Source organism: Notolabrus celidotus, chromosome 5, assembly GCF_009762535.1.
Source record: "Notolabrus celidotus isolate fNotCel1 chromosome 5, fNotCel1.pri, whole genome shotgun sequence".
NCBI classification, from domain to species: Eukaryota; Metazoa; Chordata; class Actinopteri; order Labriformes; family Labridae; genus Notolabrus; species Notolabrus celidotus.
This window is the reverse complement of record NC_048276.1, coordinates 24,101,182-24,115,992: the sequence shown is the minus strand read 5'-3', so window position 1 is coordinate 24,115,992 and position 14,811 is coordinate 24,101,182. Positions and strand designations below refer to the sequence as shown.

The window sequence follows — 14,811 nt, the reverse complement described above, 5'->3', positions numbered from 1 at the left end:
AACAAAAAGCAGCCGTATGTTCAGACAAACCTAAATGGAAATGTTAAATTTTAGTGTTACTTCAACCTGCAAGTAGGCTGATGATGATATGGAACCAGAGAGAACATTCTTTAACCAATTTAAATTCGACAACACATCTTTAAATCAGTATTTTTTTTCCACCTTGTTAACGTCTTTAGCTGGTACCAAGGTTAGACGAGACCCCTCTACTTGTATCAGGGTCTTGCTCACCCTGTCAGGATTCCAACTGGCTCATTATACAATATCCCTTACATTCAGTATAAAATGCTTGGTTTACTGATTCATTACAGAAACTTAATTTTGAAGATTAAACTGAGTCATTCTTCAGTCAGTGATTTGGATATTATATTCTTGTTAAATATAAATATCTATAATAAATCTCTGCTAACTCAACACTGTGTAAAACTGAACTAGAGTTGAACCAGAAGTGTCAAAGCCCTCAGTCTACAGCCTCCATTCGTTGGATCTCTGTCTGCTCAGACTGGAGCCATGATGTTCTCTGGAGGGTATTATTGGCAGCTCTAAAAGTGGCGTGTGTCCACGTGTGTTCATTCCAGCACAGAAAACATGCAATGCTTTTAAGAGTTGCTCTTATAAACATTCATCACAGCCACCCAAACTGGCAGAACTTGTTGCCTGTGTTTGGCTGCTTCTCCTCATTTCTCGGCTGATAAAGACGTTTGTGCTGTTTATTCGCTTTAAAGTGATTGTCAGTTGCAAATAAAAATGCCCGGCGTTTCCGTCTTTCACAGTTTAGAAGGGAGAAAAAAAACATTTTCATTTTTCGCTCTCAGCTGCAATCCCGGACTTATTCCATGTCTGAGGCTGTCACATCATTGATCCGTCACAAACACACACACAAACACGCTCACACACACACCTGCCACTCATGGTACCACTCAGTTCTTATTACCTTTTGTTGGGTGTGTAGTGCTGAGTAGTGTTCCTGAAGATGTTGCTGCAAGTCTGGTATGTTTGACCCTTAGACTGAAGGTTAAAATGAACATTATCATTTTGGACTGGGGTGAATAAGAATTTAGAAGTTCAGTTAGAGTTAGTTATTTCATTTTAAAGAGTGGATGTGACATCATGATTGACAGCTCTGCTGACCAATGAGGCTCCTGCAGCATTCTGTACCAGATTAGCAGAGTAGAGGAGTAACACTGAGGGCAAACATAGCACTCTACAACAAGAGTCGTTGAAATTTCCAAAGCCACAAGTGTTTGCTTGAGATCAACCCACAAATCTGTTCTCTACCCCCCCGAATGCTTGTCAAAGTTTTATCTTGAAGTTAAATGCGTGCTTAGGCTACCTTCCTGCTTGCATCTCACAAGGATACTTGTGCACATCATGCCTTGGCTCCAACAGTGAGAAAGCTTGTACCATGGAGGTGATCTTTTGGCTTTAAAGCTCCATATGGGCGTAAACTACGCAGTCAATGGTTTGACCCTTAAGCGCATCTTTTTTGTGACAGGTGATCTGTCATCTTGAATAACTCCCACTTGGTTTACTCGTATGAAACGCTCCCACATTGCTGATTTCACTCGCTTCTTGGGTGGATACACAACTGTTTGGCTCCCCTGTCATAAATCTTAGATTTATTGTAAATATCATATCCTCTTCTTGGCTTTTAAACTTTCAGCTGTGTAAATGCTCTGGTTTTCTCCTCTCCTTTAAGGGTGATCAGGTTGCTCCTGATGACTCTTCTCCAAAGCATTTTACATTTACATTCTGTTATTCTGTTCTTTTTTTTTGTATTCTGCCTCTTTTTAGTTCATATGTCCTCACACGCCTGAAGTGTGCATGTGTACAAGAGGGAAAAGTCCTGTGCCTAGCTATGCTGAATTGTCAGTGCATCAAATCCACATGACTTCAGTTTGAGGTGGAGCAAATGTTGAGTCAGGCGTTCAGTGGGTGGCAGCAGAACAGCAGAGACATGACGTGTGATGGCTGGAGATAATTGCAGAGATTTACTGCTCTCATGTTTTGCACAACACAGAGCTGCTATTTCTCTCATGCTCCAAACTAAGTGTATATTTTTATCATTGACAAAGAGTCCAGATAGAAACACGCACATGCATTCTCATTCTCCTTTTTGTTTCCTGTAGAGTTGGAGATAGAAACGTTTGACTCAGCAGGCCAGGGAGTCTGAGGGAAGTCCTCCTCCTCTGCCTCCTCTTCCTCCGTCAGTTACTTCTTCTATCTGCTTTTCCAGCAGAGGAGCATGTAGGCGGAGAGCAGGCGAGAGTGCTGCTTCACACCGAGTTAAAGTGAGCTTTTCTGGCTGTGGTGTTATAATGAGTGTTTGGAGCAGGTGCAGGAAGGAGTAGTTCCTTTCTCCTGACATGCCTCCTCACTGAGGAATGCTGGGAATGCTGGGAGTGAACCGCTTCTCTGAACAGAGGAGGTGATACTTGGAGGCTTGGAAATGCATCGTCAGAGCTTGGCCTTTATGTGAAAGTGCTTCACACCGTGTCAGTGGTTCTTATAGTCGTCCCCGGTGAGTGGCATCTAGAGCATGTCATTAGAGTCATTGTGGGTGCAGGATGTCAGTTAGAGTCTGAGTTATTCTGGAAACTTCCTCACAAGTTTATTCTCTCTAAAACACGTGAGAGGGAATCTATTGATGATGACCTCTTTCTTGCACTATGAGATTACCAGCCCGCAGTATAAAGTTCTATAACTCAGGTCACCTAAACTTGCACATGAAGGCATGCTTCTCAGCATCTGAAAGCGTGCAAATGTCAGCCTTGCACTTTGCATATATGAGACTCTACCAACTGGTTTACTTCCATCTCGTAGGTCTACGTAGTCCTTTTCCATCGCAGAAGCCTTTATGCTTAATCAATCATTCAATCACTCAATCATTCAATCATTCAATCATTCAATCATTCAATCAATCAATCAATCAATCAATCAATCAATCAATCAATCAATCAATCAATCAATCAATCAATCAATCAATCAATCAATCAATCAATTGTATAGTGCCAAATCACAACAAACGGTATCTCAAGACGCTTTTACAAACATAGCAGGTCTAGACCGTACTCAATGTTAAACCATTAACAGAGACCCAACACCAAGACAGGATAAGAGTCTGATCTCGTTTTAATCCACCATGAGCAGAGCACTTTGCAGTATTTTTTAAGTTACAGCGGCAAATAAAAACTTCCTTTAACAGGCAGAAACCTCGAGCAGAACCAGACCCATGTTAGACAGCCATCTGCCTCGACTGAGTTGGGGTTGGAAAGAGGGATAGAGGAGAATAAGAGAGATAGTCACTAAACACTTGTGCATCTCCCCCAAAATGCAACTAGGCATCGAAACGACGCAGACTGCAAGCCCTGTGATTGGTCTGCTGGGCAGCATTGTATTTCCTGCATTTACAGCATTTACATGCAATAATTGCACGACCACCCCTATGTTATAGGGTCAGCACAGCAGTATAAACCAGGCTTAAGTGTGTGTGATTTCACACAGCATTTCAGTGTTGCAGAAACAAAAGAGGCATAGATAAACACACAGTACAAGATTTACTGAAACACACTAAGACTTTTGCATCCTGCAGGCTCCCTAGTGTTCAAACATACACCTTTTGCCTCTGTTTATACCTCCCCACTCTGAGGCAGAATGACTTCATCTCACTCTTCCTCTGAACATTGCACACAGACAGTGAGGCAGAACAGAGGAGAGACAGTCCTGAACAGGCTGTGTAAAACAGGATGTCTAGTCTCACTGAAAAAATAAGTAGCTGACTTGTAACTGGGTTTTTTAGGAAAACCAAAACATAATTTAGATAGTGGTAGCCAAAGCATAACCAGCTTAACCCCCCAACTTTACTTTTATTTGGACTGCAAGAACAAACCTGTTAGAAGATGAAGTAGAACAGAAATGCAGGTTTATGGCACTTCCTCAATGACATCACTTTGCAGTCTAGGTTCACTTGAGTCTACGCTCCGCCTCCTATAACACACACTGACTAAACATGATCTATGTGTGAATATATTTCAGGAGATCTCTGAGAAGTACTACTTACTGTGTTTGATACAGCTGCAGAACTGAATTCATCAACAGATAATTGCTTTGTCTGAAACTGAATTCTGGTGACTGCTTGAATAAGAAGTTGTATTTGTGGCCGCAGTGATAAACACAATCAATTCAAGGCTGAGTGAACAAGCAAGTTGCGACCTTTATCCAGCCTACGGGGCTGAAGAATTTTATGTTGTATGGTTGGAGTATGACTAAGAAAAGACTCCTCAGTTTCTTTGAATATAAATAGGACTCTCCCTCCAAGCACCATCCTGTTCCAGCCCTCTCTCTGCCCTCACTTACTTCCTCCTTGACCTCTCTCTGAGTCTCTTCTAATCAAGGTGATGTTTGTGACCTTTCGGGTCCCAAAGCTGTGAAGTGTCTGAACCATTCCTCCAGAATTTCAGCCATCTTTTTCAGCCTCACCGGTTTTAACAAGTTCCACCGGGACTCAGGCTGTATCTATTTTTAAACATCTATGTGTGTGTTCTGTACCTCGGTCAGGATTTGGTGCACTTGGAAGGAACACTTAGATTCAGACTGTGTTTTTATCATTCTATTTCCTATTATTATGTTATTGTACATGTGTTAGGAACTCGTTTGTTTCCCCGTTAAAGCATTTATTATCTTAACAATGCTTTATTTACAATGATTTGGTCAGAAGGGTCGTTAGTTTAGTATCTGTCTGTAGTAAATAGAAAAGGGCATGATTAAACTGTATCTTGTTTATCTTTTTCCTCTTTATCATTTTGTCTGTCTGTCTGTCCCTGATATTTTCTGTGGTTATAAAATGATGTTAAAGTCTGTCTGCAAAGAAGGACAATGCATCTCCACCTTTGACCGCTGTAGAAGAGTGAAGCTAAAATACTCCCCACAATGTTTACGGACATGATACACTGGTGACGCCATTTGGAGTCTGTGCGGATATTTTTCAGGCTGGAGGAGCTCTGGTATTGACTTCCCACCTCTTCCAATAATCACACCACACATCTAGCTTGTTGTTAAAATTTCAAAGATCTCTCAGGTCGGTACAGTTCACAGCAGAATGGACGTTATGTTTCCTCTCATCATTCCTTCTCTGCTCTGCTAATGTCTCAGGAATGCTTGGAGGGAAAATCTTCAGACCTGACAAAAACGTCACTTTGACTCAAATTGTGAGCTAAATATGTTGCTGATTTGGGTGGTCAAAGGTCACAGGTTACCATGACCTCACCTAAGTGATATCTCATGAATCTACCATACTCACATGTATGTTGACAAGTAGTGATGCTGTTCTGCTGTGTCCACTGTCCTAGATTAATCAGCCACTGATAGATTTAACTAGGGGTGTAACGATTCTTTTTAACAACGTACCAGTCCTAGATTCCTGTTGTTGCCATGATGTTTTTCGTGATATTTAGAACATCTCCGTCTTTGCAAAAGCCAAAGTGTTTCCACACACTGGATTACAATGGTGGATTGATAATTTCTCACTTGCCGGCTTCTCCTCTGCCATCTGCCATACTATGTTTTGTTGTCTGCTGGCGCGTGGCACTGACTTCACAGACAGGCAGCCTGAATTGAGTAACGTTTAACGTCTTTATCAATACAAGTGCAAAAAAAACCACATCCATATAAAATCTGCCATGCTTAAATCCAATGTGTTATTTCCTAATATCGATACAATCGATTTTTTACCTTTTAAAATGATGTTAGATTGATATATGTCGTTCGGCAGGCCAACTTGCTGAGCACAGATCAATGTAGTCGGATCATAGGAATATAAATCAATACATCGATGTAGTAGATGAATCGTTTCACCCCTAGATATAACCCATTAGCTTTGTTGAGACAACAGCTAACATTACCATTCACCCCCAATCAAAGCATGCTGGGAAACATAGCAATGCTGACCAGGCCTGCGACGCCACTTTTTAACATCTCTAGTGCTGGGTATGACATCACTTCATTGTGTAAGTTTTCCTGTGAGATGTCAGTGTTTTGTGATGTATACAGTGATTTGAACAGAGCAGCAGACTTTATGTCTGTTGGTGTCAGATTACACCCACATGGTGCATTGTAAAGATGGTAAACACAGAGACAGAGTCTCATTCTAAGAAAGAAATAATCACACTTACTGACTGACTCTTACTTGGTTACCATTTGAAACAAGTTTGAACCATTTTGAATTAAGTTAAGATTGTGTTCAATGCTTACTCTTGTCAGACATGAGCCATGCAGAATAAAATGGTGATCTTAGAAAGAGGAGATTAAAGTACCACAGCAGATTCAGCCTGTATGGAGACTATACTATATGGTTAGGTGCACTTAACATGATTGCTGTTGTTGTTGTTTACCTAGGCATTTAGGCCTAAATGGTCCATGATTGATTGATTGATTGATTGATTGATTGATTGATTGATTGATTGATTGATTGATTGATTGATTGGACTCTTTCATTTTTTTAATTTTACATTTATTTTACCAGGAATAGTCCCATTGAGATACAAAGTCTCTTTTACAAGGGAGTCTGGCCTAGACAGCAGCAAAAAAAGTTTCACAAATAGAACAGGACAAAACATATAGTGATAAGGAACTATTGCATCTATAAATTAGCTGTGTTAAGCTCTAAAACGTGAAGAAGCTGATCAGATGATCCTTTATCCTAGTTTTAAAATCCTCCAATCGAATTAAAGAATCCAGTTTCAGGTGACCCTGAAGTTCAAACCAAGGAGAGGGAGCAAAGGCATTAAAAGCACTTTTACCAAAGACAGAGCGAGTCCGAGGAACGACAAAAAGAAATTGTCCATGGGACCGAAGATGACAGCTAATGACAACTTTAGGAATCAATAAGGAGCATAAATAGGAGAGCAGCTCCTGTAGTATGGCCTTATAAAGAAAGATATAGAATGCTCCATTTCAATTGAGAACTCATTAGTTGGTTGTACTGGTCAGTAACTTGCAAAATAGTCTTGAAAATGAACAGATTTTTAGGATGGTTCCCAATGGAGAAATGTGTAATCTGTTTAGAGAAAACCACTCCAGTCTGAATCTCATGGTATGGAGGCTTATGTAATATTTTCATCCTGGTAATAATTTGACTGAATGTTGGAGTACAATCAGTGTGAATTGGTTTTGGAGAGTTTTGGAGAGTCCCGAGTACAGAGAACTCCTTATTAGAAAACTTTTCTCCATCTTGACAGAGAGTTTCTGGCCCTTTGGTCCAATTATTTGTCGGAGTTTGTTGGATGTTGTCCTCATGCAGCGGCTACACTCTCTCATCCTACCCGGAACAAAGGTCTTTTTCTTCTTTCAACTTCCTCTGTTGTTTCCTCCGGTTCATTTGACTCATGCAGATGAGGCATCACTGTGGTGTTCAGGATGATGGCTGTAACCCTGCTTGAGATCTTTTGTCTGTGTGTTGGAGTGAACATTCACTGTGTGTGTGTCAATAGTCAATTTGTGAACCCTGCTGTGAGAGCCTGTTTTATTTCCATCCTTCCTCTCTCTTCTCCTCTCATCATCCGAGGAAACAGGGACAGTCTTTGACGTTGATGAGATCTCTATGTGGAGAGACATCTCCAGGTTTTTCCATGAAGGCAATGCTCCCTAATTAATGAAATGTTTTATGTTCTGGCCTTTTTCTTTTCCTTTGTTTGTCTGAACGTGGACCAGATTATTGTTTGAAATGTCTTGAATAAAGCCGTGCAGCCTCTGGATGCTCTCCACTTTCTACTAACAAGTGAAGAGGCGAACTAAAACTCTCATGTATTACTTCAAACGTGGAAAGATTCTCCTCGATTAGGATTAGACAGAATGCTTTGATGTATTTTTTCTACCACATAGACATTTTTATTACAGATTTATTTTCTTTTTTTCTCTTTATGTACCTTCATTTATCCTAATATCACCTCCCTTCTCTTTCATGTGCGTACATGAAAAGCCATGGCAGGGAGAGCAGCGGCAAAGACCCCCAGGGTACAGAACAGAGTGGGCATCAGTGACAATACTTATGACACTGGTAAAATCAGACACAGCAGAAAAGGAGGAGCTGGGGTGGAGATGGGTTTCAAAGTGGTTTGCAGGGGAAGCAGCAAGAGAAGGCAGGCTAAAGCAGTTTAAATAGAAAGCCTATTTTAATATTTGCTAATTGTCTAGGTAGATGTAATCAACTGAGCTGCTGAAAGAAACACAAATGGTTGTTTTGTTCTCTTTTGTTGAAGGATATTTGCAGTTGTTTTAATAACTGCAGTTTTAAGTGTTGCTTCTAACTTGGAAACACACATTTGAACTTGTTCTGACATCAAGCTGAAATTATTTATTGATAAGTCCATCAAAAGAAAAAATGTCTGCAACTGTGTTGAAATCCATTCACGTTTGAGACATCCTTGAGGCTAAAATACCAAACACTAGATTCTTTAAAAATAAATAACACCTCTGGGAGGGCTGCCATGTTGGTTCACTTCGGGGTCAGATAAACTGTGTTGGGCACAAATAACTCAAGTTAAGATATATCCACATATTCTTGTGTTGTATTGAGTTATACTTTTATGGTCTGTTGTTTGTGATCAGGCATATAGTTGGTACATGCCGTTATTGTGGTTGTGGAAGGTTTAACCATGAGTGAGGTGGTGTACACTCGGCAGTCGTATGTCTATGAAGCATGTGTGAAGTTTGATGTGTGTCGAATAAAAATCTTGATTATGTCCCAGTAACTTCTTGTGTAGCTTTCATCTCACTGCAGTATTATCATGTCAAATGTATTAATTCATTCATCTGTGTTTTGGCTACAGGGGTCTAAGGCCTGGACGTCACCTGGAGGACGACGATATTGTGCCTGAGCTGGCTTACATTCACCCAAGAGAGAGACCAGACTGGGAGGAGACCATCAGTGCCATGGTGAGACACACACACAAACACACACACACTTAATGCTTTATTCTGATGTAGTTTCTTTTGCTCAGACACACACTTTTAGAAGGAGATGGTTTTTGTTTTGAATACAAACTCTGCAGTCCTAAGTGTTCTGATGCCCCAATGAAACAGTTCACACCAAATTGTCAAATGGCTGAAGTGTTGCATCCAGAGAGATCGTTTTCTACTTTCACACATTGGTTCACCCCGACTTATTGTAGAAATGCTACTCGAGGGTTATCAGGAAAAAGCCTTGTGAAAATGTCAGCTGTTTGTATTCATACATATGACTCTCCCTGAGAATGTTTGGATGTTTTTCAGAATGTTACCTGATCTAACTATCTATCTATCAATCAATCAATCAATCAATCAATCAATCAATCAATCAATCAATCAATCAATCAATCAATCAATCAATCAATCAATCAATATTTGTATAGCGCCAAATCACAACAAACGTAATCTGAACACGCTTTTACAAACATGGCGGGTCTAGACCATACTCTATGTTAAGTTATTAACAAAGACCCAACATCAAGACAGGATAAGATCCAGTCCCCTCTTACAGACAGGACTAAGTCTTATCTCATCTTAATCCAACATGCGCATTGCACCTTGCAGTATTTAGCAAGTTACAGCTGCAAGGAAAAATGTCTTTATAACAGGCAGAAACCTCCAGCAGAGCCAGACTCATGTTAGACAGTTATCTGCCTCGACCGAGTTGGGGTTGGAAAGAGGGATAGAGGAGAATTAGAGAGAGTGAGAGATGATAGTGATGAGACTGTTAGTAGTCTCTGTTCTGTTCTGTAGCAGATGGAGTCTGGAACGTCCTCAGCAGCAGGACTCAGAGGAACCTACGAGACAAGGGAGCTCAGGGACCTCTGAAAGCTCTATGGATAGTAACTGTAATGGGACATGGAGGGTTAAAGTAAGTGATGGGGGGCAGCATAACAAAGACCGGGTCCAAGTCTGAGCCAGTTCTAACTATAAGCTTTATTATAAAGGAAAGTTTTAAGCCGAATCTTAAAAGTTAAGAGGGTGTCTGCCTCCCAGACCCTGACTGGTAGATAATTCCAGAGGAGAGCTGCCTGATAACTGAAAGATCTACCTCCCATACTACTTTAAAAGACTTTAGGTACATATGACCCAGAACGATCTTGGAAAAGCCCAGTGTCAGAGCAGCATAGATCATAAAAAAGAGCAGACTATGCTGTGAGACACATCCAAATAGTGTAACATAATTCAGGCTGAAAGCATCACAGCTGCTGGGGGGACAGCTCGCCAATAACAGGACTGTGTTAATGTGTAAGGAATGTGTAATAATATTACTGCTTCCATATCAGTGCATAAGTAGATCAGATGTATTTAGCTGCAGCTCGTCCAGAGTCAACAGATACTTAAAGTGGAAAGAAGGCTTCATTGAGTAGAGATAAACATATTATTACATTATGGTCGACTGACAAACCACAGGGACTGAAAAGCATCACCACAAACTCTGTGTTTACATGTTTTTTCCTGTTGTCATGAGGCACAGCTCTTCTTGTATTCCACTTTTGAGTGCGTATAAAATGTTTAAAAAGATGCATAATCAAGAAATGTAAATTTCTCAGAATGCACGATATTATGGGCACGTTATCGGTATCGGGCGATATTGGCTTAAAATTGAACTATCGGACATCAGCCAACATGCCGATATAATTAACCAATACATGATGGGCTGCTGCACACATGTTGGGCTCATGTTTTAAGTTAAATTTGAATTTAATTAGCAGTCTGTAAGGTACATGTAGCTGACTAATTTAGGCACATTTACTGTCAAAGAGTCAACATTTTATTTAACTTGCGTTTAATTGCTGTACAGTTACACTTTTCACATGTTCCCTGTGAACAGAGGTTAGGTTTGCTGACTATGTCAAATGTGAAATTGGCCAAATTTGCCCTGGTTGTGGGTTTTGTTATGATTGTCTCAGGGAGAGCATCATCAAAGTTTTAAGTAGGATGTATCTTTTTTTATGAATTTTGTTTGAAAGCAATTGTCGTAAATAAATATGCAGTTTTAAGTATTTTTCTTATTTTGCACAAGAAATGAATATTACATAACAAATGTAATAAGAGTATCACCATAATACTCTATGCTAATTCCAATACAGAGGATAATTGATGATCTCTGCAATTAGGTGTGCGGAAAAAAAAAATATTGGTATCGATAATCGGCCAAATGAGTTGTAAAATATTGGCATATCAGATATCGGCAAAAAATCCAATATTGTGCATCCATATAATTTTCCACACCAAATGTCAAATGTTTGGTTTTGCAGCTGCAGAATTTTCAGTCTTTGGAAAACACACAAAAAAGCAAAGACAAGATGAGCTTTAAACAAGATGAGCAGGGGTAGACAACCACTGTAGACCAGGATTTATGCTAAATATGTTAGAAACAAATACATCCTATTTGAGGGCTAATATAGTTAGCTACCCAACTGTCAGCGAGTCCTTTCACCTCAGTCTCAGAGCAGAACTGACTGGAGATCCTCACACACGCACTGCTCTCCTGAAAATGTCCTGACATTGTTCAGGTGGTGCACCTTGTCAAACCGCCAAATCCCAGCTATCTCTGAAGTTTCTCCTGCTAGACCTCTGGTAAAAAACTGCTGTTTGTCTTGCAAAAACATCCTTATACATGATGCAGTGACACAAACACAGAATCAGTCACCGCCACAGAAGAGTCCTCCTCCTCTTCATGCATTTGCAACCACATAGCCACCTGAACCATGAAGGAGCGTTTGAAGTTGTGAGGGTGCATCAGAAAATGATGATCTCCCGCTGTGAGCTGCATGTGTTTCAGGAAAAATATGCAGAAATATTTAGAAAACGTGTGGAGCTCATGCGTGGACAGAGACAGCTTGGACTGTTGCTGACTGACACTTTCAAGGCTGTCACTTGGCAACTTGCTCAAAATCCTCAGCCACTCCTACGGATCAGATATACAAGCTTTACAATGGAGGTAAAGCGAACAATTAAGTTGTTCATAGAGCATTGAAATAGAAATAAATAAAGGCACGTCACGCTGTTGCGCCTCCTTAAATCACCTTGGGGAAAATTCCTCTAAAGTGACAGCCCCAGGCTTTCTTTCATATCTTATAAATAAGATACACGACTTTAGTGCCTCTATCACTCTGTTGGAGTATGATAGCTGTAAAGAGAGGATGAATATTTCATTCAAAGAAAACCATCTGGGGCAGTCTGAGGTTTTTGTCTGTCTCTGATAACTCTCTGCGTCCTCGCTCGCCCTCCTCCATGCGTCCCACTTCACATCGAGGAATTAATCGATCAGTGGGAGGTACTTTTGTTAAGGTTGATCTCGTACTGTGTAATGTGCTCTGGATTATATATAACAAGCAGAAGGAATAAGTTCTCATGTACTTATATTAAATTCTTATTCAATATTGGTGGAAAGCAGTGGATTGACTCTACAGGTGAGGAGTTGTGTTTTGCGTTTAGTTCAAGTATCTGTGAGTCTTGTACACAAAAAGGGTAAAATAGATCCTTTGATTGAAGTCAGTGCAGCTTCAGCAATAATGCTGGCACTGTGTGGTGAAGAGGGAGCTTGGGCCTGAAGGTCAGTCTGCTCTCAAACCCCCACCTGTGCTCATGAGCTCTGGGTAGTGACCGAAGGGATGAGACTGCAGATACACGCGGCCGAAATGAGTTTCCTTTGAAGGGTAGCTGGGCTCAGCCGATACAGGCAGTAAGAGCATCTGATATTCTGTTGCTGCCCTTTGGAGGTTTTACTGTGCATGTCCAAGTGACCCCGAGCTCACGCCTGGCTTGAGAAGACCTCACGATCCCCATGAGGAGAAGCTAGCTTGCTGGAGAGAGGCATTGGCTTTAGCCTGCTGCCACCGCAATCCAACCCCGGGTAAGCAGAAGGAAAAAGACGGACGGACTGAACCTTCGTGATTGTGATTGGTCTGTAGCAGATCACATTTGTCAAGGCAGCTCAGTGATGGTTAGGCGGACCTGTCTGTCCAATGTGTACAATATTCAAGTCGTCATCTTTTTGTTTACATATCAGCTGATGGTTAAACCTGAAGCTACCTGGAAACCCCAGCTCTTGCTTTGTGACGTACAGCTGACGGATTATCTCTCACCAGCTGTTTGCTGCTGTCAGTCTTATCAGAGTCTGTTTCAGCTCAGTGGATTGATTGCTTGTGTCTCTCAGCTGATGAAACTTTGTCTGCTGTGTTCCTGAAACACTATCACACCTTCATGGTTAATGCAGGTGACTGTTGGCGTCCTGAAGCTACAGACGGTCGTCTACCTGCCGTCTGTGTCCTCTCTCTCTCTCTCCTCCTCTCTGGACTCCATTTACCACACAGCATCATTCATTATTTCCTTTCCTCCCATCTTTGGTTCGGGGCTCTCTTCTTGCATCAACAGCACAGTGAAAATGAGGCCGTCTCCATGGTAACATACCGAGCCACCCGTGGTCGGCGCGTGGTTGGAGCCCTATCGCAAGTGCTCGCTTCGATCGGGGCGAACAGAGAGAATGAGAAACAACAATCTCACCAGGCTAATGAATATTGATCAGCGAGGCGGGGCTTTTAATACTGCATGTCTGCTATTCTTTGTTCAATATTTGATACAGAGGGACTCTGCTCTGAGCCGCATGTATTATAAATGTCTCTGGTGGATCCACGAGGTGATGAGAAGCAACTTAGTGTAAGCTGTCACACCGACGCACTGTTGCTCTGATCTGTGTCGACGCTGAGCGTAGAAGAACAAAAAACATCTTAAACCCCTGCAATGTGACAATCAAATGAAGAAGAAAATGCTCCTTAGTTATTATAGATTTACTGTAACGTACAGCATTCAGATCATAACCCAGGATGAGGATTTAATAAGCTCAGAGCCCTCACTTTAATTTATAGCATCAGAGTCACACAGTCAGAGGAGCATTTTGAAAGTGGCTGTTTCACACACTCTACACACAAACACACACACAAAGCACACATAGAAGCTCATGTTTCCAATAGTTCTGAACACAAGACAGACTTTCTGGAAATATATTTGGTCAGCAGCTAATAATTATCATAATTTATCCGTTTGACGGTTGTTCTTCTTTTGTGGATGTGAAATGGGAGAATTAGGGAAAGCTGTGGAGCTGCCGTCTCAGTAACGGATAATGTGGAGTGAGCAAGTGTGGATTAGAGTCCCGACAGGTGGAGCAGGACTTGTCTCAGCCTGAAGGGGCCCCTACATACATTGATCCTGCTTTTTACATGTTTGTAAATCAGTCATTTCGCACATGTTTGATTTGGACATTATTGTATGGTTTTAAAAATAATGAGCCGTTTTTACAGTAACTGATAGCTCCACAGCCCTCTGTAAGTTATGCAACCTATCTGTTATTATTACAAACATTAAAGTTGGAGTAAAACAGGGTGAACAGGACCACATGAATCAGGGCAGCACCTGATTGAACTTTCCTGCCTTTTAGGACTGTCAGTCCTAAAACATGACCGTATCAGATATCGTGTCTTAAGTGTTCGCCATCTCCCCTCTCTTGAATTCTTCCATCATATTCTACAGTTTTTGTGTCTTTAACCTCTTCTACATTTTTTCCACAGACTTAGAGTCTGTGATTAGAGTCATATCCATGATAACGGTATGTCATTGGGAAATAACAGAAGCTAGGATGACTCAGCTAAAATATTTCATCAATAGTTTAGGTTCCTTACCACCATCTTAAAAGTTGACTATCTAATTTATGACTTTTCAAGAACATGAAATATTAGGCGTTACGGTAATGTAAACTTATGGTGTGGAAAGAAGGATGTGTAAAGATAAAATCCACAATTAACT

The 14,811-nt window shown here is 41.0% G+C and overlaps 1 protein-coding gene across 2 annotated transcripts in view; it reads left to right on the top strand.

Moving 5' to 3' along the window:
- The window catches only part of arhgap32b (Rho GTPase activating protein 32b), a 181,558-nt gene that overhangs the window by 74,140 nt on the left and 92,607 nt on the right, over positions 1-14,811 (top strand). For both annotated transcript variants that reach the window (XM_034683589.1, XM_034683588.1), the window contains exon 3: positions 8,826-8,931. In XM_034683589.1, the coding sequence (XP_034539480.1) occupies positions 8,826-8,931 (106 nt within the window). The remainder of the gene's footprint in view (positions 1-8,825; positions 8,932-14,811) is intronic.